The 25,508-nt window shown below is 43.7% G+C and overlaps 1 protein-coding gene across 1 annotated transcript in view; it reads right to left on the bottom strand.

The window, feature by feature from the left end:
- LOC124623061 (head-specific guanylate cyclase-like) overlaps positions 1-25,508 on the bottom strand; it is a 334,726-nt gene that overhangs the window by 125,029 nt on the left and 184,189 nt on the right. The window contains exons 6-7 of the mRNA XM_047148854.1: positions 15,227-15,406; positions 30-168 (exon numbers count right to left, since the gene is read on the bottom strand). Coding sequence (XP_047004810.1) covers positions 30-168; positions 15,227-15,406 — 319 coding nt within the window. The remainder of the gene's footprint in view (positions 1-29; positions 169-15,226; positions 15,407-25,508) is intronic.

Below are 25,508 nucleotides of genomic sequence, written 5' to 3'. Positions count from 1 at the left end.
GCCAGTGCATACGGGAGTAGTGTACTGACCGAGCCAGAGGCGGCGGGCGATGTGCGGCGGGAAGATGAGGTGCAGCAGGCTGACGTTCTTCTGGCGCTCGGCATCGACGGCGCGGTTCGCCTCCTCGATGCGGCCCTTCAGCTTGTCCATGCGCCGCCGCAGTCCGTCCTAGCAGACAAACAGTAGCAAGCAGTACTAGTGTTATCCATCGACGAGTAACTCTCACTACTGGACATGCCATGGTACTGGGACCACCTTTTAATATTTTATACAAACAATAAAAGAAAAACACTGTTTTAGTACAACTCTTTCTAACGTATCTCAAAATATCGGCCTGTAAAATTTTTACTCTTTTGCAAGCGTTGGACGCTTGGCTGGAGGGACGGAGGAAGTGTTCCTGGGAGTACACCCTCTGGCCTGTCCTGCCTGCCGGTTGTGTAGTGGGCAGCTTCACCTCATGAGGCGAGAGTTTGACAGTTCGTTGCACAGCAGGACGGGGTGACGGTGATGATGCCTTGACACTGCGTGACTTCACAACCTCAGAGCCAAATTTGAGGTCGCACGTCTGTGTAGCCATGTCCTTCACGGAGCGAGGGGCAACAAGAACTGAACTGTAAAATTTGAGGCTAGCAATGGAAATGATATTTTAGATTCTACACTGATCGTTGATATGTGAAGGACAGAGAAGCGAACCACACTCTGATCCAGTTAACTTTGGAAATGCCTCTAAGATTCTTTTTCTTATTTCTAAGTGGAGGGTTGACAGCAAATTCATCTTTTGAAAGGGTGACGCTAAGAAGTCAAGAGGGCTAATCCAGAGTGGTACACAAGTTGTAGACACTGCGAATCTTTGAGTTGGGATCTAGCTCAATTGGTAAGAGCATTAATGGCGCAGAGCGAGGGTTCGTGTTCGAATTTTAGTATTACAGTTTTAGTGCGTCAGGTAGTATCACGAACCCGTACACCTCACTGTTGTCTGAAAGATTCATATGAATACGGTTCAATGAACCGCAGAAATATTTCTAGTGAGGTTCCAGTATAAATTTCTGAGTGATATAATTAGTTTCCACCAAGACAAGATACAGAAACATGATCTTACTATGGCTTCAGAGAGAGAAGTCTGAAGTTTAGATATTGGCATTTACTTGAATTCTAGACGTGGTGGGGTAGTCATACTAGCGAGTGTAGACGAATAATGTTAGCAGTGTGCCTGAAATATAGCTGACACTAAAGAAGGAAATGGTCCTGTCTATAGGGTGAACCAGAACTCCGACAAACTTTCAGAGGTGGTAATGTGTACCAAAATGAGAATATAATGTATTGTAAACATGGACTGCAAATGGTTGAAATGGCTCTGAGCACTATGGGACTCAACTTCTGAGGTCATCAGTCCGCTAGAACATAGAACTACTTAAACCTAACTAACCTAAGGACATCACACACATCCATGCCCGAGGCAGGATTCGAACCTGCGACCGTAGTGGTCGCGCGGTTCCAGACTGTAGCGCCTAGAACCGCTCGGCCACCACGGCCGGCCATGGACTCCAGAATTCATACATTAAGGGTTATGAGTGCTTCTTCCTCTTTCGTACTTTGAAATACACCTCTTCTGCTTTAAGTTCCATATTTTGGGAACACGTAGTGAGGACCAAAACAAGAAAAAACTTGCAGTAAACGTGGGCTCTAAAATGCATAGCTTAAGTGCTATGAGCACTTGTTCAGTAGAAGAAGAGTATTTCATTGTAGGCAAGATGAACAAGTGCTCATAGCTCTTAAGGTATGCATTTTAGAACCCTGGTTTACTTGACATTTTTTTGTTGTTTTTCTCCATACTACCACCTCTGAAAGTTTGTCGGTGGATTTCTGGTTCACCCTGTACATTCTTTTAATAATGAATTCAGCTTGAGTCAATACAACAAATGGTTCAAAATCACTCTTAAAATTTCGTTTTTGTAGAAGAAGATTAAGGATTCAAATGCTAACGTGAGATTAGTAAAACTGTTGAAGAAAAAAATAGAAACATTTCAGGAGTGTAATATAGAAGGCTGTAACAAACCGTTCAGATTTACATTTACCGCAAAAAAAGGAAACTAATCACCAAAATAGGATTTTCTGCCAGGGAATAAGACTCCAATGAATGACCTAAGTAGATTAACAAGATATATGAAGCAGACTTGCTTTAAAGAGACGTTAAAGTGTATCTCGCAATAAATGTATGTAATCTAAAAAACAGTCGTATTAAAGAAAATACAAATGACTGTCTAGTTTACAGTATTGATGCAAATCTTTTTCATTTTTCTGAGCTAAGCAGATCATTCATAATGGAGAAATGCTGACTTATTTTCTGATAATCCGGAACGCGAGAATAGCTACGCATTGATTTCACATGTTACTATCGTCAGATATGAGTACGCGTGTAGTGTGTGCAGTGTAGGTTTAATGGAGTGGAGCAGGAAATTAAGGACGTGCCTTCTGAAACTGTTATATAATGGAGTGGAGCAGGAAATTAAGGACGTGCCTTCTGAAACTGATATGTACACATGTCCTACTCTTGCAGAAAATAAATTATTATAATATTTTGTTTATGAGTTTGTAAGGTTTCTAATTATTTCATCTTCTGAGTTTGAATGGATTCATCGACAGTGCATTAAGTTAAAAAGTATTACAAGGAATATGCGAGGAAAAATGTATATTGAAAACTATTTATCTGGAGGGACTGATTTGAAGGACGTGTGTAAAGACATTCGGAGGCATTGAACGTGAGAATCAATCCAAAAATTTTATGCTGGAGTAATGGAAAATTTACGAATTCTTAAAAATGCTCTTAGTACCCGTGCTCTCAGAAGGAAAAGAGACGCCTAGATAGAGAGACGACAGTTTTCTTCACTGATAACGAAAGAGTAAGCTGCAATATTTGCTTCCTAGTGAAAACTATCTCAGAACTTTAGGCCATGAACTGTAGATGCCACCAAATGCCATAACATTTCTGAGCCCGTTGCCACTGAACGGGTTCAATAAAATTAAGCAGCTACCTAAAATTGTCATCGAAGTAGCCCTTTTTTAGCCCCGCTGCTTTTTAAATGATGAATGATAAGTAACATTTAGTTACTGATCAAACAAATGATATCCGCATGTTTTAGAATAAAAAATAATTAAAAAAGTGGCAGGATTACTGTGTATTTATTACAATGTTTCTTATATTGGGATTGGTCTTCGCCAAATAACATCGTGAGTCATCCTCCAAGTACATTCAGTTCCTAACTTTTTTTTTCATTGGTACCAAAGTAGGAATTCTCATTTCGCGTTGTAAATTGTGGGACATGAAAATATAGTCTGTAGGATTTTTCTGTTAGTGGACGGTAGCCAGCAGCCTTTCACTAAAATGTTACGAGCTCTATCTATTTTCTGTGTCTGTCTTCGCAGAATCCAAGAAATTGTGCGTTGTCTTTAGCTTTCTCAATGAACAACTGTTTGTACTGCTCTCGCGTTTCCGCCCATGTACAGTCGATTGAGAAACACGATATTTCGACAGCTATTATCTGAAGATGTCAGCGAGGTACGCTGTCGAAATATCATCTTTCGTAAACGACTGCTCCCGGCTAGACACCCGAGAGCGACACAAAGAAGAAACTGTAGCTACTGCGTATCGAATTTCGCTATTTGAAAGTACTCCTTCTTTCACGAAGTGGGCCCAGGTATCTCCTGACGATTTTCCACATCATGAAAGTAGTTGAAAAAGATTTTATTATGATAAGTGAACAGTTATTTAACCTGTGAGTGAGCATTTTTCATTACTTGCTTAGATCATCGTGACCTGTACTGAAAATGAAGAACTGTCCATAACTTCAACCCTGCGTACTGAAGTTCCAGTTGCTAAAGAAAACTGACAACATTACTCTTAATAAAACGTACACGATATTTCCTTGTACTCGAAGCTAGAGCGTAGTTATTTCTGCATGGCATACCCATCTGGAAACAATAAAACATTCTCTCTTATTTCGACAGGGTCGGCGAGCAAAGAACCGAAGAACGAAACAATGGAAACGATAAGCGACAAGCGAGACGATAACTCGGTCAAACCCAGCTCACTGGCTTCGTGAATTTCATACGCCCTTGTGCGGACCTTCATTTCACAGCTTGCGGCTTCCGCCAAGTTTCGTCATTCGCTAATGATCGTATTTGAAAATATTAGTTAAGGGTTAGTCACTTGTAAAGATTAGATTCCAACGAAACAGTTATAGCAATGATGATTTTTACTGAAATAATTTAGCCTGATAACTGAGCCATATTCAAATCCTTATTATTTTTACTCCACAACAAATATCAATTTAATCTCCCGCTTCCACCCCAGGGGCAATTGCCCCCCTCTTGGGAGCTACTAATTTAGAAATTTCTAATGCTATGTTTCTTAACGTTGCTTAACAGTTAGAGGGGTGGCTAGCAAGACTTGAACGTACACTAGCTTCAGAAGAAATTCTGGAGTATACAGTTCCAGAAAAAACAAATTAGTAGCCCTCGAAAGACGACGTCGATTTTGATCCGATAACGGCGTATGTCACCTGGAGGATAGCAGATGTACTGATAATGCTTTCAAAGTCGTCCGCTAACAGCGTAGGAGTATTGCTACCAGAGTGCCATCTGTGTCTACACTTTAATAGGAAATGTTCACAACCAGAAGGTTCAGTGTGATGCAAACCTGTGAAGCAAGCAGGTAACAACGCCACGGAGAGGCACTCGTGCTACCTACAGCAAAAGCGAAGTTGAAAGGTACGCTTGTGGCCTTCCGAGTGGAGGGATGGTCCTTTCGGAGAATTACCACACAAGTTACACGTGCTGCGTCAGCTGTGCAACGATGCTGCTATCATTGGTCACATGGCCATCCTCACGCCCGTTTACCAGGTACTGGACGTCCACATAGCACACACCCCCGCCAGGATCGTCGCATTGTAAGCGCGGCAGTGGAAGATCATACAGCTACCACACCACAGACCGAAGGCTTGTGAGCCCAGACATTTCAACACGAACTGTTGCGAAACGATTATTAGCAGTGGGAGTATGGGCACGCTCATCTCTAGCCTGTCTTCTAATCACCCCACAGTATCACCGTACATGGCTCGAATGGCCAGAGGATCACTTGGGAGATGGTATGACGCGCCGTGGTCTTCAGTGATGAAAACAGATTCTACTTGCTCGCAGGTGATGGCGATTTGCGTGTACGATGTAGAGCTGGTGAGCGCTGTATCGTTGAGTGCATTCGCCCGACACACTGGGCCAACCCCAGGACTGATGGTTTGGGGTGCGATAAGCTGCAACTCCAGTTCTACATCTACATCTACATTTATACTCCGCAAGCCACCCAACCATGTGTGGCGGAGGGCACTTTACGTGCCACTGTCATTACCTCCCTTTCCTGTTCCAGTCGCGTATGGTTCGCGGGAAGAACGACTGTCTGAAAGCCTCCGTGCGCGCTCTAATCTCTCTAATTTTACATTCGTGATCTCCTCGGGAGGTATAAGTAGGGGGAAGCAATATATTCGATACCTCATCCAGAAACGCACCCTCTCAAAACCTGGACAGCAAGCTACACCGCGATGCAGAGCGCCTCTCTTGCAGAGTCTGCCACTTGAGTTTGCTAAACATCTCCGTAACGCTATCACGGTTACCAAATAACCCTGTGTCGAAACGCGCCGCTCTTCTTTGTATCTTCTCTATCTCCTCTGTCAACCCGACCTGGTACGGATCCCACACTGATGACCAATACTCAAGTATAGGTCTAACGAGTGTTTTGTAAGCCACCTCCTTTTTTGATGGACTATATTGTCTAAGGACTCTCCCAATAAATCTCAACCTGGCACCCGCCTTACCAACAATTAATTTTATATGATCATTCCACTTCAAGTCATTCCGTACGCATACTCCCACATATTTTACAGAAGTAACTGTTACCAGTGTTTGTTCCGCTATCATATAATCGTACAATAAAGGATCCTTCTTTCTATGTATTCGCAATACATTACATTTGTCTATGTAAAGGGTCAGTTGACACTCCCTGCACCAAGTGCCTATCCGCTGCAGATCTTCCTGCATTTCGCGGCAATTTTCTAATGCTGCAACTTCTCTGTATACTACAGCATCATCCGCGAAAAGCCGCATGGAACTTCCGACACTATCTACTAGGTCATTTATATATATATTGTGAAAAGCAGTGGTCCCTTAAAAATCCCCTGTGGCACGCCAGAGGTTACTTTAACGTCTGTAGATGTCTCTCCATTGAGAACAACATGCTGTGTTCTGTTTGGTGAAAACTCTTTAATCCAGCTACGCAGCTGGTCTGATATTCCGTAGGCTCTTACTTTGTCAGGCGACAGTGCGGAACTGTATCGAACGCCTTCCGGACGTCAAGGAAAATAGCATCTACCTGGGAGCCTGTATCTAATATTTTCTGGGTCTCATGAACAAATAAAGCGAGTTGGGTCTTACACGATCGCCATTTCCGGAATCCATGTTGATTCCTACAGAGAAGATTCTGGATTTGCAGAAACGACATGATACGCTAGCAAAAAACATGTTCTAAAATTCTACAACAGATCGACGTCAGAGATATAGGTCTATAGTTTTGCGCATCTGCTCGACGACCCTTCTTGAAGACTGGGACTACCTGTGCTTTTTTCCAATCATTTGGAACCTTCAGTTCCTCTAGAGACTTGCGATACACGGCTGTTAGAAGGGGGGCAAGTTCTTTCGCGTACTCTGTGTAGAATCGAACTGGTATCCCGTCAGGTCCAGTGGACTTTCCTCTGTTGAGTGATTTCATGTTTCGCGTTTCTGGCGGAGTCGCTAATCAGATCTCGGAACATGCAAAATGTTGTTAGACCCATTCCTTTGCCCTTGTCGCAACAGGAAGGTGAAGTGTTGTTCCAAAAGGGTAATGCTCACTCACACACAGCCCATGAAACACATCGAGCTCTACAAGACGTGCAGCAATCTCCCAGACGAGCACGATCTCCGGACTTGTCTCCAATCGAACAATTGTGGGATATGATGGGACGAGAAGCGACCCGTACGACTCGTCAGTCAACAACTCTTACTGAACTACATGAACAGGTGGAGTATGTGTGGAATTACGTCTTCCGGGACAGTATTCGCTATCTGTACGATCGACTGGATGCCAGATTCAGCGCCTGCTTTGCCGCCCGTGGACGCTACATCACGTACTGTTTTGGGTGTTTCAAAAAAAATGGTGCAAATGGCTCTGAGCACTATGGGACTCAACTGCTGAGGTCATTAGTCCCCTAGAACTTAGAACTAGTTAAACCTAACTAACCTAAGGACATCACAAACATCCATGCCCGAGGCAGGATTCGAACCTGCGACCGGAGCGGTCTTGCGGTTCCAGACTGCAGCGCCTTTAACCGCACGGCCACTTCGGCCGGCACTTGGGTGTTTCAGTATGGGTGGATACTTCAGCACCACTTATCCTGTAGTTCTGTAAACATTATCATTTCATGCACTCCACGTGCACTGTAGCAACAATAAATATTGATTGAAATGGAAACTTCTACAAGTGAGTCAATTTTTTTTTCTGGCAATCTAAGATTTGTTCACCTGTCCATAAGAAAGCACGCTACACGTTGTGGCAGCCACGCAGCAGCAGTTATTTTGGCGATCATAGTCGTGTAACAGTGCTCAATGGACACGTTTTAGTAAAACAGTCTTTAATGGATGTAAGATTGTTTTGTAAGTCACTAGTCGCTATAAAGAGAGAACTTTGCCTTGTGATATTGGCTGCAAGGTCGGAAGAAGAGTTTTCACAAGTGGAGTGCCTAGGCATCCTCTACACCGATCGGCTTGGGCAGACAGCAGAAAATTCATACTGGTCTACATCCATAAAATTACTTATGGACCTCTGCGCGGGATTAGCCGAGCGGTCTAAGGCGCTACAGTCATAGACTGTGCGGCTGATCCCGGCGGAGGTTAGAGTCTTCCCTCGGGCATGGGTGTGTGTGTTTGTCCTTAGGATAATTTAGGTTAAGTAGTGTGTAAGCTTAGGGACTGATGACCTTAGCAGTTAAGTCCCATAAGATTTCACACAAATTTTTTTGGGCTTATGGACAACTAACATCTTCTTGGCACTGTAAACTGCGGCATTTATTATTTTTTGCATCTCAAACCGACATTATAAAACCAAACCTGTAAGAAATTTCGACACAAATTATTTTCTAGATCTGCGTTTTTGGTTGTTTCCCATGCTGTATTAAGTGTTGTACGAGGGTTGTAACTTTAATACTGGCAACTATTTATTTACAGCAGTACAAAATTGATACCTGTTTTAAAGTTTTACTGACCTTCAAAGTAGTCACCAGCATTGTGTATAACCCGTCCCCAGCGATGTGGAAGTCATAGGATACTCTTAACAGTGCCAGTTGTGTTGACAGTTCGAGCAGCGCGGTCTATTGCCCGACGAATTTGTAGCAGTTCTGAAGCGAATGCTGTGAAGTGTTTCGTTCAGTTTAGAAATCAAGTTGAACTCATGAGGGCTTAAGTCAGGGGAGTGAAGCACATGGTACTGCACTTATCAGCCCCATCAGTCAGACAAATCAGTAACAGCTTGCACTGTACGTGCTTGAGCATTGTCCTGCAAAACGATGGTCAGGTCCTGCAGAAAGTGTCATCACTTCTGTCTCTATGCTGTTCATTTTTGGAACACAACCGACGGCCAGCTTAGAGACAGAAATGATGACAATTTCTGCAGGACCTGGCCATCGTTTTGCAGGACAATGCTCAAGCACGTACAGTGCAAGTTGTTACTAATTTGTTTCACTGATGGGGCTGCTAAGTGCTATACCACCTACTGCACTCCCCTGACTTAAGCCCTCGTGAGTTCAACTCGATTTCTAAACTGAAGGAAATACTTCACGGCATTCGCTTCAGAACTGCTACAATTTCGTCCGGCAATAGACCGCGCCGCTAGAACTGCCAACACAACAGGCACTGCTAAGAGTATCCTAAGATTTCCACATTGCTGGAAACGGGTTAAACTCAATGCTGGTGACTTCTTTGAAGTTCAGTAAAACTTTTAAACACGTATCTCTTTTGTATGAGCTGTAAATAAATAGTTGCCACTATCTCCTCATTTGTTACGTGATCTACCCATCGAATCTTCAGTATTCTTCTGTAGCACCACATTTCGGAAGCTTCTATTCTGTTTCTATCTAAACTGTTCATCGTCCATGTTTCACTTCAGTTCATGGCTACTCTGTAGACAAATACCTTCAGAAACGACTTACTAACACTTAAATGTATGTTCGCTATTAATAAATTTCTCTTCTTCAGAAATGCTTTTCTTGCCATTGCCGGTCTACATTTTATATCCTCTCTACTTCAGCCATCATCTGTTATTTTGCTGCCCAAATAGCGAAACTCTAATGTCTCGTTTGTTAATCTAATTCCCGTAGGATCATTTGATTTAATTCGACTACATCCATTATTTTTGTTTTGCTTTTGTTGACGTTCATTTTATATCCTCCTTTCAAGACACTGTCCATTTCATTCAATTGCTCTTCCAGGTCCCTTGCTACCTCTGACAGAATTACTATGTCGTCAGCAAACTTCAAAGTTTTTATTTCTTCTCCATAGATTTTGATTCCTGCTCCGAATTTTTCTTTTGTTTCCTTTACTGCTTCCTCAATATACAGATTGATTAACATCGGGGATAGGCTTTGAGGATAGGCTACAACCCTGTCTCACTCCCTTCTCAATCGCTGCTTCCCTTTCGTGCCCCTCGACTCTTGTAACTACCATTTGGTTTCTGTACAAATTGTAAACAGCGTTTCGCTCCCTGTATTTTACCCCTGCCGCATTCAGAATTTGAAAGAGAGTATTCCAGTCAACATTGCCAAGAGCTTTTTCTAAGTCTACAAATGCTAGACACGAAGGTTTGCCTTTCCTTATCTTCTAAGATAAGTTATAGGGTCAGTCTTGCCTCGCGTGTTCCAACATTTCTACGGATCAAAACAGATCTTCCCCGAGATCGGCTTCTACCAGTTTTCCCATTCGTCTGTACAGAATTCGTGTTAGTATTTTGCAACCGTGACTTATTAAACTGATAGTTCGGCAGTTTTCACACCTGTCAACACCTGCTTTCTTTGGGATTGGAATTATTATATTCTTCTTGAAGTCTGAGGGTATTTCGCCTGTCTCACACACCTTGCTCATCAGATGGAACAGTTCTGTCATGGCTGGCTTACCCAAGGCTATCAGTAGTTCTAGTGAAATGTTGTCTAATCCCGGGGCCTTGTTTCGACTTAGGTCTTTCAGTGCTCTGTCAAATTCTTCACGCAGTATCATATCTCCCATTTCGTCTACATCTACTTCCTCTTCCAGTTCCATAATATGGCCCTCAAGTACATTGACTTTGTATAGACCCTCTATATACTCCTTTCACCTTTCTGCTACCCCTTCTTTGCTTAGGACTGGTGCCGGCCGAAGTGGCCGTGCGGTTAAAGGCGCTGCAGTCTGGAACCGCGAGATCGCTACGGTCGCAGGTTCGAATCCTGCCTCGGGCATGGATGTTTGTGATGTCCTTAGGTTAGTTAGGTTTAACTAGTTCTAAGTTCTAGGGGACTAATGACCTCAGCAGTTGAGTCCCATAGTGCTCAGAGCCATTTGAACCATTTTTTAGGACTGGTTTTCCATCTGAGCTCTTGATACTGATATAGGTAGTTCTCTTTTCTTCAAAGGTCTCTTTAATTTTCCTGTAGTCAGTATCTATCTTACCCTAGTGGCATATACTTCTACGGCCTTACATTTGTCCTCTAGCCATCACACCTTAGCCAGTTTGCATTTCCTGTCGATCTCATTTTTGAGACGTTTCTATTCTTTTTCGCCTGCTTCATTTACGGCGTTTTTATATTGTCTCCTTTCATCAATTAAATTCAATATCGCTTCTGTTACCCATGGATTTCTACTAGCCCTCGTCTTTTTACCTACTTGATCCTCTGCTGCTTTCACTATTTCATCTCTCAAAGCTACCCATTCTTCTTCTACTGTATTTCTTTCCCCTGCTCTTGTCAATCGTTCCCAAGGGCTCTGAATATCTCTACAACCTCTTGTTCTTTCAGTTTATTCACGTCTCATCTCCTTAAATACCTACCTGTTTGCAGTTTCTTCAATTTTAAACTACAGTTTATAACCAATAAATTGTGGTCAGAGTCCACATCTGCCCCTGGAAATGTCTTACAATTTAAAACCTGGTTCCTAAATCTCTGCCTTACCATTATATAACATATTTGAAACCTTCCAGTGTCTGCAGGTCTCTTCCATGCATCCAACCTTCTTCCATGATTCTTAAACCAAGTATCAACTATGATGAAGTTGTGCTGTGTGCAGAATTGTACCAAGCGGCTTCTTTTTTGATTCCTTACCTCCAGTTCATATTCACCTACTACTTTTCTTTCTCTTCCTTTTCCTACCGTCGAATTCCCGTCCCGAATGACTATTAAATTTTCGTCTCCATTAACAATTTGAATAATTTCTTTTATCGCATCATACATTTGTTCAATCTCTTCATCGCCTGCGGAACTAGTTGGCATATAAACTTGTACTGCTGGCGTAGGGATAGGCTTCGTGTCTATCTTGGCTACAATAATGCGTTAACTATTCTGTTCGTAGAAGTTTATCCGCGCTCCTATTTTTTTATTCATTATTAAACCTACTCCTGCATTACCCTTATTTGATTTTGTATTTATAACCCTGTATTCAGCTGGCCAGTAATCTTGTTCCTCCTGCCACCGAACTTCACTAATTTCCACTATATCCAACTTTGACCTATCCAATTCCCTTTCTAAATTTTCTAACCTACATGCCCTATTGAGGGATCTGATATTCCACCCTCCGATCCGTAGAATGCCAGTTTTGTTTCTCCTGAGTAGTCTCCACCCAGAGATCCGAATGGGGGACTATGTTTTACCCATCATTTAACCATACAGTAGAGCTGCATGCCCCTAAGAAAGATTACGGCTGTAGTTTCCCCTTGCTTTCAGCCGTTCGCAGTACCAGCACATAAAGACCTTTTTGATTGATGTTACAAGGCCAGATCAGTCAGCCCTTGCAACTACTGAAAAGGCTGCTCCCCATGTTCACGAACCACACGTTCGTCTGACCTCTCAACAGACATCTGCGTTGTGATTGCACCTACGGTACGGCTATCTGTATCGCTTAGGCATGCAAGCGTCCCCACCTACGGCTAGGTCCATCATTCAGGGGTGGGTGCGGGTGGAGGGGGGGGGGATGTATATTTGTGTAAGTGATTTTTGTAAAGATGATGACAACAGTTAAGGTATCAGAGGTTCAATGCAGTTTTCAGAGCAGTTTTGGAATGTTAGTGTCTTTTAAATCTTTCAGTAAACTGAATGTTCTTCACTCTCTCTTCACGAAAGTTTGGTTTTGCAATAATATGGTCGCTGTATTGAATTGAGCGGAACACAGTCGCACAAAAGTAAATCTAAAGCTAAATGGGCTTAGCATAGTTGCATGTCATTGCGTTGCACTCCGCAAGGCTTTCTTTGTCTTTAGCTGGTTTGTTGCTGTTCTGTATTTTTAATGTTGACCACTTTAAAGCAGTAACGAGTTTCTGTTACCACAGGCAAGCTATGAAAATTTCTTAGGGCCAGATTTACATTACAGTCAGGACAATAAAGTCATTCACAGTTAAACCTTCCTTTTGAAAATTGATATCAGGCTCAGTTTAGGTAAAGGTCAGTTCTGAGTTCATTTCTTATGCTTACAGTGGAGTGCTTTATTTGCGTTTGTGTCATCTAGTGTTTGGAATTTTATTTAGTCAGTAGTCAGTTTGCACACGGAAATTCACAGGGCTTTTCTGGAAAAGCAATTTGGTTATTTATTGTTTCAAAATACGATTTGCAATTTTGTGTAACATTTTTGTTCTTTAGACTTTGAGTGTTGGAACTGCAAGTCGTGTACTGTGACGTCACGCATTTAGCACCGTTCACAGCACTACGCAATGCCACATTTCATTGGACAACTTATTTAGTATACTGTTTTATCTTTTCTGATTATATTAGTACAAGTTAATTAAACTACAGTTGCGCAGTTTCAAACAACCGGCGACTCTTTTTATCAGATAGCGTTTTCGTAATTACATTGCATTGTCCAGGGTTACAACAGAAACACACACACAAAGTCAAAAACTAGCAAACCAGTTCAGTTAAAGTTTTAGTTCCCAAAATAAAAAAAAAAGTTTTGTAAACCAATTACAGTATTTCATGATGAAGCTTCTCTTAGGAACTGGCTAGAAGATGTCTTCAACTCGAAACCCCAACAGTTACGCAGATAAAGCACAGAACTCCTGCCTCAACGCTAGCAGGCGGTCATAGACGAAGATGGAGATCACATCAATAATTAGTGTATCAGGCTTGTTATTGTGTGCTGTAATGTAACGCAGTGCATATTAACAACAGAAATAAAATGGTAGCATTGTAATAACGGCACGAACTTAAGTGCCGACCTAATACATCTTTGAGGATCACCTCACTATGGACCTATGGAACAAAAGGTACATGAGGTGCGACAGTAAAGTAATGAGACTGATTTTCTTTGCAAGATGTGTCATCCCTGCAGGCTTGCGTAGGCACAATATCTTTGACCTTGGTCTATAAGCTGCTTCTAGTCCAAGCGGCACATCGATGCAACTGCTCAGTCGTGAGTTGTGCTGTAATAAGTTAACACTTGTTTGTGTCTCTCGTCACGGAAACGGAACCGCATAATACTGCGCAACGGTATGCTATTTCTTTTTGCGTTAAATTGGGTGAAAACGCGACGACAACTTACGGTAAGCTTCAGAAGGCTTTTGGAGAGGAGGTTATGTCAAGAGTTCAAGTTTTTCGTTGGCATAAAATGTTTAGTGAAGGTAGAACGAATATTACGATGAAGACCGCAGTGGACGACCATCAACCTCACTGACCGATGTCAACTTGGCCATGGTGGGTGAACTCGTACGATCTGATCGAAATTTATCCCTAAAAATGATTGCACAAGAACTGAACATCAATCGAGAAAGGGTTCGTCTAATAATAACTGAAGATCTTGGTATGAGAAAGATTTGTGCAAAAATTGTCCCCAAAAATCTCACACCACAACAGGGAGAAACACGGAAAAATGTGTTAGAGCAGACGGAAATCAATCCACAATTGTTGAACCGTGTTATCACTGGTGATGAAAGTTTATTTTTCAGTACGATCCAGAGACAAAATGCCAAAGTTCGCAATGGTGCTCAAAGAGGTCACCCAGACTAAAAAAGCTCGTATGTCAAAGTCAAAAGTGAGATGAATACTTGTGTGGTTCTTTGATTCCAAGGGAATTGTTCATAAAGAGTGGGGGCCTCCTGGACAAACAGCTAACCAATATTACTTCAAAGGAATTTTAGAAAGACTTCGTAAAAGAGTTCTTCGTGCCTGTGCCAACATTGCTGATAATTGGATTCTGCATCACGATAATGCGCCATCCCATACTGTTCTGTCGGTACAGCAATTTTTAACCTCAAAACAAATTTCAGTAGTACCACAGCCACCTTATTCACCACATATCGCTCCGTGCGACTTTTTTCTAAGAGTCAAAACAACGGCCAAGGGACACCATTTTCAAACAACACAAGACGTCCAAAAAGCTGTGACGACGGTCTTGGAGGATATCACAGAACGCCGGCCGGAGTGGCCGTGCGGTTCTAGGCGCTACAGTCTGGAGCCGAGCGACCGTTACGGTCGCAGGTTCGAATCCTGCCTCGGGCATAGATGTGTGTGATGTCCTTAGGTTAGGTTTAATTAGTTCTAAGTTCTGGGCGAGTGATGACCTCAGAAGTTAAGTCGCATAGTGCTCAGAGCCATATCACAGAAGATGACTTCCAGAAATGTTACCATCAATGGCAGAAGCGCTGGAAAAAGTGTGTGCAATCAGAAGGGAACTACTTTGAAGGAGACAACACTAAACTTGACTAAAACGGTAAGCAACTTTTTTTTCACATCAGTCTCATTACTTTATTGTCGCACCTCGTATCTGTTCATCTAGCCAGTGACAACAGTAAATGAGGAGGCCTGGAGTTGGGTAGGGCAGCTGTTGAGGTGAAGGTGAGGTGAAGAGACGGCTGTGGGTTACAGGGAAGCGGAGCACAGTGCCAGACCAGCGAGGAGACCAATCGAGGCCGCCCGCTCACCTGCGCTCGCGCCTGCTCGCCCACCAGGATGACGTCCCTCGTGGCGTCGTGTAGCGGGATGTCCGAGATGAAGAGCCCGTGGCTGGTGAGGCCCTCGAGCCCGTCCAGGTCGGGCGAGCCCACGAACAGCAGCGACCCCGACTCTGGACACGGCACCATCTGGCCCTTCAGCTCCAAGCCCTGCCGGCAAGTGTCACTCTCTCAACAGCTGTCCTGCAGCCGGCTGCAGGTGTGTGAGACCTCGCGGCAAGACTAGTTACAACTAAACAAATCCTACACAGAGTGCAGAGGAGGAGCATACTACTGAGATTTGCAGGCGTATACAGCACCAATTTCGTGCAGACACTTCGAGGCGTAGCGCCGTATACCGATCCTGCCTTGGAGGCGGTTACGTGGTAGATGTGTCTCAGAGCTGGATAGTGACAGATGGTGATGCGAAACTGGACGCGCACGTTGTTCATGTATCAGCCAATAGAGGACAATATTGGATAGGGGGACTGTGATTTTAGTTTCGATTGTGCCCACTAGAGTGCACTAAAGTAATAGAATCTTTTTCATAAACTATTCTAGTATTTTCATAGAGTGTTATTACGTCTTTTTTTGTATGTAAAATATTATAAACGTGTTTTAGCAGTATGAATGACGCGTGAGTGTGGTTTAATATGAAGATAATTGTTTAACGAGTTATGTACTAGGATTTAGTGCGGGAACATTTCGAAGAAGTATGGATATGGACAAAGGGGATTTTTGTAGCATAGATTTGTAAAGTAAGTTTATGCTAAAGAGAAAGTTAATTCAGGTATAAATAACAATAGTAAATAACTTTATGAATAAAAAAACTTCAGCATATTAGATAATTACGTCGGTAAAACGTGCAGTCGTTAGGTTTACTATTTTGCGATTGGTTATTGATGAAAAGCGCGGACTGACGCGGGAGAGTGTTGTTTTGCTATTGGCTGTTGAGTAAACTGACCAATGGTAACGCAGTATTCTTCGCGCGCCTTTCTCTGCTGGTAGAGAAGACTTAGAGTATTCTGGAGAAGAGTGGGAGCCTAGCCATGAAACAGTTCGGACGTGTGTAGTAGTAGTTCCGTTGGAAATGAGAAGTTGCCGGATCTAACAGTGTTTCATACATCGAAAGTGTGGTAAAGTGACGGCATAATTATTCCGATGGGCGTGTAGAAATTTCGGAAATTTTAAGTAAGTTTTGTGACGAGAAAAGATATATATTCCGCGTCGCGTATTGAGCAGGTCAGTGGCTAAAAACTGTGACTACATTTGGTACCGAGAGACTTAATATTTGGCGAGCATTATCAATAAAAAACAATCAGTATTCTTGTAGCTATTACGTTTTCGGGAAATGCAACACCATAAACTTGCTAACGTGAGTGAAAGGGATTGCGAGTGACTGTGTTAAGACTAGCACGGGCTTGGCAGTGATACTTGTTCACATAAGTTTCAGAATATATTAACTGAGGACAAAATTTCCAACCTTTCATTTCGTGTGAAAACTTTCTCCCGAAACGTAGATTAGTGACTTTAATTGCAGCCTGGTTCACGTCGAAGTACAGTAGGTTTCGCTCGGCTTCCCTACTGATGATATTCTGAGACAATGTTCACAGGTAGGTGCACGTTCGTCGTAAAGGGACGGAAAGAATCGCTCCGCCGCAACTTTCAATAACATTAGGAATATGCCCTTTGACCTAGTAACTAGAAACAAGAGAACGCAGTACGGGTTACAAAGAGCAGACTAAGAAGTAGTTGTGGAGGTATTAGCGAAAACAACAAAATGAAAGGAAGAAATCGCTTCACACGTAATTCGAGAAGACTTGTTTGTTACATGTACATAAAAAATATTTTACCCGCTAACTGACTAATATCATGAAATCTCCTTCTTCTTGCATCCTAGATTACATACTTTTACCAGTTATAACAACACTAACAAGTGCTTACAACTTTAGAACAAGAGAAAGAGCTCCACAGATAAGCAAGTCAATAACGCGTTGGTCCATCTCTGGCGCCTCAAAATCCCTATCTGGTTGGTGATCCCTGCCCATACTGCTCCAAACGTTCTCAATTGCGGTTAGATCTGGCGACCTTGCTGGCCAAGGTAGGGTTTCGCAAGCGCGATTATAAGCAGTAGAAACTCTAGCAGTGTGCTGGCGGGGCATTAACTTGCTGATGTGTAGGCCGAGGATGGTTGCCATTAAGGGAAAAAATGGACATAGAATATCGTCGAATATCGTCAACATACCGCTGTGCCGTAAGGATACCGCGGATGACAAGATGCTATGAAAAGATGTGGCACCCCAGATCATCCCTCCTGGTTGTCGGGCGGTATGGCAAGCAACACTCAGGTTGGTAACCCACTGTCTCCAGACACTTATTCGGACTGGAATCTCATGGACTGGAGTATAACTTTCTTCAGTGGTGAGTCCCGCTTCGAACTGAGCCCCGATGACCAGCGAAGACGTGTCTGGAGACGTCCTGGACAGCAATACGTTCCATCCTGACTGTCACCCACTATACAGCCCCAACAGCCAGGAGTGATGTTTCAAATGGCTCTAAGCACTATGGGACTTAACATCTGAGGTAATCAGTCCCGTAGAACTTAGAACTACACTCATGCTCATAAATTAAGGATAATGCCGATACATAGTGAAACAACGCTGTGGTGGGCGTTTTGCTGGTTTAAGTCACCTCGGGGTATGACTATGCGGTGCATCTGACCTGCGGTCGTCGCACGACGGCGCTGGCAACAGTCCACATATGCAGAGGTGTGTTGGTGCATGTCAGAGAATTCGGTGCGGCGAGTAAGTGCGCAAACGTTTTCAGACGTGCTAATGGTGACTGTGTGTTGAAAATGGTTCAAAGAACACATATGACGTTATGAGGGGTAGAATACTAGGGCGACTGGAGGCTGGCCAAACACAGCAAGTCGTAGCACGGGTCCTCCATGTGCCACAAAGTGTGATCTCAAGATTATGGCAACGATTCCAGCAGACTGGAAACGTTTCCAGGTGCTACAGTACGGTACGTCCACAGCGTACAACACCACACGAAGACTGACATCTCACCATCAGTGCCCGCAAACGGCCACGGAGCTCTGCAGGTAGCCTTACTCGGGACCTTACCGCAGCCACTGGAACATTTATCTCCAGACACACAGTCTACAGACTACTGAACAGACATGGTACATTCGCCTGGAGACCTGCAAGGTGCATTCCACTGACCCTTGTTCACAGGACAGCCCTTAAAGCCTGGTGTCAAGAACACAGTACATGGTCATTGGAACAGTGGTCCCAGGTTATGTCCATGGACGAGTCCAGGTATAGTCTGAACAGTGATTCTCGCCGGGTTTTCATCTGGCGTGAACCAGGAACCAGATACCAACCCCTTAATGTCCTTGAAAGGGACCTGTATGGAGGTCGTGGTTTGATGGTGTGGGGTGGAATTGTGATTGGTGCACGTACAACCCTGCACGTCTTTGACAGAGGAACTGTAACAGGTCAAGTGTATCGGGGCGTCATTTTGAACCAGTATGTCTGCCTTTTCAGGGGTGCAGTGCGTCCCACCTTCCTCCTGATGGATGATAATGCACGGCCCCACCGAGCTGCCATCGTGGAGGAATACCTTGAAACAGAAGATATCAGACGAATGGAGTGGCCTGCCTGTTCTCCAGATCTACGAGTAAACCCCATTGAGCAGGTCTGGGATGCTCTCGGTCGACGTATCGCTGCACATCTTCAAATCCGTAGGACACTTCAGGAGCTCCGACAAGCACTGGTGCAAGAATGGGAGGCTATACCTCAGCAGCTGCTCGACCATCTGATCCAGAGTATGCCAACCCGTTGTGCGGCCTGTGTACGTGTGCATGGTGATCATATGCCATATTGATGTCGGGGTACAAGTGCAGGAAAAGGGGCGTTTTGTAGCACATGTGTGTAGGGACGGTTTTCTCAACTTATGACCAATACCGTGTACTTACGGATCTGTGTCGTGTGTGTTCCCTATGCGCCTATGCTATTAGCACTAGTTTTGTGTAGTTTCACGTTGTGTGGCACCACATTCTACAATTATCCTTAATTTATGAGCATGAGTGTACTTAAACCTAACTAACCTAAGGACATCACACACATCCATGCCCGAGGCAGGATTCGAACCTGCGACCGCAATAGCAGCGCGGTTCCAGACTGAAGCGCCTAGAAACGCTCGGTCACAGCGGCCGGCCCAGAGTGATGGTCTGTGGTGCTATGTCTTTTCATAGTAGGACTCCTTTGGCTGTCATCCGCGGCAGTGTTACAGCACAGCGCTACGTCTACGATATTCAATGTCTGTTTTGTTGCCCTTCATGGCAAGTCATCTTGGGCTTGCAGTTCATCAAGATAATGCCCGTCCGTACATAGGAAGAGTTTCTACTGCTGGTCTTCGTGTTGCCAAACCATGCTTTTGTGGGCATAATCGCCCGATCTGCCCCACTGGAACGCTTGCAGTACTATGTGTAGGGCTCTCAAGCCACCCCGTGATTTGGAAGATATAACGCGCCAGTTGGACAGAACTTGGCACGATATTCCTCAGGAGGAGTCCAACAACTCTGTCAACCGATGGTAAGCCGAATAACTACTTGCATAATGATCCGAGGTGGACGAACGCATTCTTGGCTTGTACAAGTTGTGAAGCTCCTTCCCTTGTATAAATCACCCAATTTTTCTGAAGCTGTAATCATTTGTTTGTTTGTACGTCACATCTATCGATTTCAGATAATTCCATTGTGATGTTTCGTTTTTTCGTTTTAGAATGTAGATAGCATTAGGTTTGCGGCTGCCGGCACTAGTACAGCGTTTCTAGAATTCAGATCTCTACCAGGTTGTAGAGCCGAAATAATGCAATTTCTGGATTCACTTAAAAATTTGCACTGATTTTCAATAGTTTTAGAACATATTCTAAGTTTCAGAGTCCCACTTTGTGTCTATGTCTTTACTATACGTCTTCTGGCACTGACGTTGATTTCATGACTCCAGAAAAGAAACATATTTGCTCTAATGCAACATGTCGTAGAGGATACCCAGGGTACACAAAAGTTGTAACTCCTGGCGGTCCAGATCACCTATTACATGTCTTCACTTACATTTTTATATAATTTATTCCTTTTGGTCACTTAATCATTGTCTTCTCTTTCCTTTGAAGGTAAATCTCCATCTCTCTGCTGGATACCTTCTCAGAAATTTGGATTAACGTGTGGTACAGTGATTCGTCCCGTACTATACTGTATTATGTACAGTCCTCCATACAGCAAAGTCTCTGAAATGGACACAGGGGCGAAAAGAGTTCAAATTACTCTACAATCAGACTTACCGTTAAGCTGTTGTACCATGCTATTAAGATACGTGGGATAAGCTCACGTCTTGTAAAAAATGGATCATATCCCTCGATGGTTGAATGTACTTAATTTGAAGTCTTTCCCTCAAACTTAGGAAGAATTCATACACGCCTCCTCCTGTTGTAACCGCGTCCCAGTCGTCATACAAGGAAAATGCCCACTGCTCATCCATTCAGTTGTCATCAGTTGAAGGTCTGTGTGACTACAGTGCACACCAAGGAAAGAAAGCACAAATGCTATTCATCTGTGGAGAATGGAAGTTAGCGGAACACTAATTGCAATAATGTATTTTTGTTTACCATATGGGCACACGTAGTACAGTACTGTAGTATTTTCAAACGTTATATTCTGTATAGTAAAGGCAGTCCTTCATTAAAAATTATCTCATCATAACTTTGATTGTATTGTTGTTGGGGTAGGCGCAATGCTATCCAAGCAGAGGATGTCCTTGGGTTTCTATTTACTTGCTGGAAACTCCAACAAGTAGACGAGTTACGTTACCCTGGGTTCCTACACTAGTACAGGAAGGTCAAAAGTTAATTTTATGTTACGTTTTCAACAAAATCATGTTTACGTGTATGATACACAGCGATGCGTTTTTGAACTGGTCTTCATGAGACGAAGTGGATTATCGAATAAAAAAATATAGGGCCCTATTTAAAAAAGACGTACTGCTGTTCATATGTTCGTAAGAAACAGTTACAAGAAGGGCAATCATCCTGATTAATGTCAACATGATAGCTAAGTAAGATTTATTTCAGAAATTTTTTTATTTTGCTTCTGGGGAAAACGTTATTTGGAGTGATCAAGATATATGTATGTGCACAACAAGTAAATTATAATTATCTTCTTGGAGATGTGATCCGTCTGCGCAACTAAATAAGTGGTTGTTTGTTTTTATGGTATATGCGTTTCTGTTGAAGAGCATCTTCAGTGACCTGTAATATATGTGTGTTGCACGCATATAATAAATGTGTTTTTAGATATATTACTGTATTACAGCTTTTTCGTTATTCTCCTACTCTTAGGTGAGAAACAACTTTCTGGAGCGCAAATTTCGTGAGGCTAAATTGCTGTCGGGTTCTGTTTACAATTTTTTTAGATCTTGTTATCACCTATGTATCGCCCTGGAATTGTATCTCATTGGCCTGCGTGCCCCAGGATCTCCAATTTTTGGCCTTTGCGAGCACATTTCACATGAAAACCGCTTCCAGTGTATGTTTTTCTAACCCCTGTGTTGCTTATCTATGTTTACTGTACAGTGTCACCACCTGTCGCAGTATCTTTTTCGGTATTTTGTTTGCTTTGTGGCATCCGCATGCATTTTGACACTGATTTGTTTTGTTGTGGAGGTTTTTGTGCTATTTTGTGTGGTGATGGATGCTCTGGGGAAAGGAGGGAAAAGTGAGTGGAGGGAGCCGCATTTTTTTAAATAGTAGGCTAGTGGTGAGTGGACTAAGTAGCTTATTATTTAACCTGGTGATGGGTCACACCTGATGTGAAAGACATGTGAAACAGGCGGAATACCATCAAACTTCGCCGGCCAGTGTGGCCGAGCGGTTATAGGCGCTTCAGTCCGGAACCGCGCTGCTGCTACGGCCGCAGGTTCGAATCCTACCTCGGGCATGGATGTGTGTGGTGTCCTTAGGTTAGTTAGGTTTAAGTAGTTGTATGTTCTAGGGGACTGATGACCTCAGAAGTTAAGTCCCATAGTGCTCAGAGCCATTTGAACCATTTTAGAAAAAGTTGTTGACAATGTGCACTGGAATATACCATTTGAAATTATACAGGTAGTAGGGGTAAAATACGTAGAACGTAAGGTTATTTACAGCTTATATAGAAATCAGACCAGTTACAACAGTCGAAAGACATGAAAGCGAAGCAATGACTGAGAAAGGAAAGATGCAGGATTGTAGCCTATCACTGACTTACTTCAATCTGTAACCTGGAAAGCAGTAAAGGAAATCAAAGAAGAATTTGAGAATGGGGTTAGAGTGTAGAGAGAAGAAATGAAAGCTTTGAGAAGTGGCGATGACGTAGTTCTGTCAGAGACGAGAAAGGAGTTGCAAGAATAGCTGAACAGAAAGAAATGCATCTTGAAAAGAAGTTATAAGGTGAACTTCAACAAAACTAAAATAAGGTTAATGGAATGTAGCCGGATTACATTATGCAATGATGAGGAAAATAGGCTAGAAATTGAGACACTAGAAACCATAGACTAGTTTTGCTATTTGGGCACTAAAATGCAGACTAGCTATAACAATACAATGATTTCTGAAAAAGAGGACTTTGTTGACATCTAATGTAATTTTAAGTGGTAGGAAGTCTACCCTGGAGGTATTTTTCTTGGCTGTTGTGTATTGTGACATGAGCGACAAGAAGTTCGTATGGGGAGAGAGTAGAAGCTTTTGAAATGTGGTGCTACAGAAGAATTCTGAAGATTAAATGGGTAAATCGAGTAACTAATGAAGATATACTAGATTGAATTGGGGAGAAAAGCAGTTTAAGGCTCAGTTTCGGTTAGACCGTCAGCGACAGCAGCGCCGTGAGCTCCTGCTACTAATAAGGCGAATACACCGTTCGCTTGTTACATATTTTTACGAGCCTCAAACAGGAGCGACTTATTTTCAGTTATCTGGGTAGTTACTAGTTTATTTTTGTAATTTCTTGCGTGTTTGGGTGCTTACTAGGCACAACCTTTTATTTCAATAACATTGTAGTGTACAGTACCACCGTTCTTATCAACGCTTGTATCGACCCTCGTATCATACAGGCTTTTGTTTGTTTGGTTAGAACAGCACAGTGTCGGTTAGACCGTCAGCGAGAGCAGTGCCACGAGTTCCTGCTGCTAATAAGGCGATTACACCTTTCGCTTGTTACATAATTTTATGAGAATCAAACAGGAGCGACTGCAGTAATGGATAGGAACTGCGATTGTTGTGTACAGATGCGAGCTGAGCTGGCAGCCCTTCGCTCACAGCTCCAGGCTGGCTTCCGTCACACAGCTTGAGGCTGCTGCCAAGGGGGATCACTGTGGTGGATCGAACGTGGGGATGCGAGGGGCGTCGAGCAAAGTCCACGTGTCCTCCGATCGGTCCACTGCTGTGGCTGCCCCGGGTACTGCCTGCACTGAGGCTGACCCCTCACCTGTGGTCGAGTGGGGGGCAGTGAAAAACTTTCCAGGGGGCTGATCGTAGCGCCTCCCCGGTTCGTTTGACGGACAGGTTTCGGGCGTTATCTGTGGCTGACGATGTCTCTGAGCTGGATGCAGTCATCCACCCTTGTTCCAGAGGAAGCTTCTCGGCTCGCAAGGTCTGGGCATTCACAAAGGGTGGTGTTGCTGGCAGTTGGGAGCTCCAACGTTAGGCGCGTTTTGGGGCCCTTAGGAACATGGTTGCCAAGGAGGGGAAGGAAGCCAGTGTGCACTTCGTGCGCATCCCGGGGGGAGTCATTCCGGATGTGGAAAGGGTGCTTCCGGATGCCATGAAGAGTACAGGGTGCAGCCATCTGCACGTGGTGGCTCATGTCAGTACCAATGACGTGTGTCGCTTTGGATCAGAGCAGATTCTGTCTGGTTTCGGGCGGCTAGCGGAAATGGTAAAGACTGCCAGTCTTGCTTCTGAGATTAAGGCGGAGCTCACAGTCTGCAGCATCGTGGATAGAACCGACTGTGGCCCTTTGGTGCAGAGCCGAGTGGAGGGTCAGAATCAGAGGCTCAGGCAGTTCCGTGACCGTCTAGGCTGCAGATTCTTTGACTTGTTTGACTTGCGCCATTGGGTGGTGGGCTTTCAGTTTCCGCTTAATAGGTAGGGAGTCCACTACAGACAGGAGGTGGCTACACTGGTAGCGGGGCTGTGTGGAAGGGACTGGGCGGTTTTTCTAGGTTGGAGGGTCTCAGGGAACCACAGAAGGGACGTCCGTCTAAAAGTGGACAGGGAAAACACAGTAAGGTAGTTGTAGAAACGATTGGTATTGTAGTTGTAAATTGTTGTAGTTTTGAAACTTCCTGGCAGATTAAAACTGTGTGCCGGACCGAGATTCGAACTCGGGACCTTTGCCTTTCGCGGGCAAGTGCTCTACAATCTGAGCTACCCAAGCACGACTCACGCCCCGTCCTCACAGCTTTACTTCCGCCAGTACCTCGTCTCCTACTTTCCCGACTTCACAGAAGCTCTCCTGCGAACCTTGCAGAACTAGCACTCCTGGAAGAAAGGAAACGAGGCACTGGCGGAAGTAAAGCTGTGAGGACGGGGCGTGAGTCGTGCTTGGGTAGCTCGGATGGTGGAGCGCTTCCCCGCGAAAGGCAAAGGTCGTGAGTTAGAGTCTCGGTCCGGCACACAGTTTTAATCTGCCAGGAAGTTTCATATCAACGCACACTCAACTGCAGTGTGAAAATCTCATTCTGTTGTAGCTGTGTTGGAAAAGAACCAGAGCTACAAGCCCTAACAGAAAGCACTGAAGCTCAAATAGTTGTAGGTACAGAAATCTGGCTAAAGCTGGAAATAAGTTCAGCCGAATTTTTTTCAAACGATCTAGATTAAATACAGTTGTTGGTGGAGTATGTATTGCTGTCAGAGGTAGTTTGCCTTGTAGCGAAATTGAAGTAGATAGTTCGTGTGAAATAGTATGGGTAGAGGTTATACCTGACAATCGGACTAAACTATTAATTGGATAGTTTTACCGACCCCCCCCCCCCCCACCCGACTCAGAAGATATAGTTGCTGAACAGTGCAAAGAAAACTTGAGTCTCATTTCAAATAAGTACCCCGCTCATACAATTATAGTCGGTGGTGACTTTAATCTACCCTAGATATGCTGGAAAAATTATGCGTTTAAAGCCGGCAGCAGGCATAAAACGTCATCAGAAATTGTACTGAATGCGTTCTCAGAAAATTATTTTGA

The sequence above is a fragment of the Schistocerca americana genome, chromosome 7 (genome assembly GCF_021461395.2).
Source record: "Schistocerca americana isolate TAMUIC-IGC-003095 chromosome 7, iqSchAmer2.1, whole genome shotgun sequence".
NCBI classification, from domain to species: Eukaryota; Metazoa; Arthropoda; class Insecta; order Orthoptera; family Acrididae; genus Schistocerca; species Schistocerca americana.
This window is presented reverse-complemented; position numbering and strand designations above follow the sequence as displayed.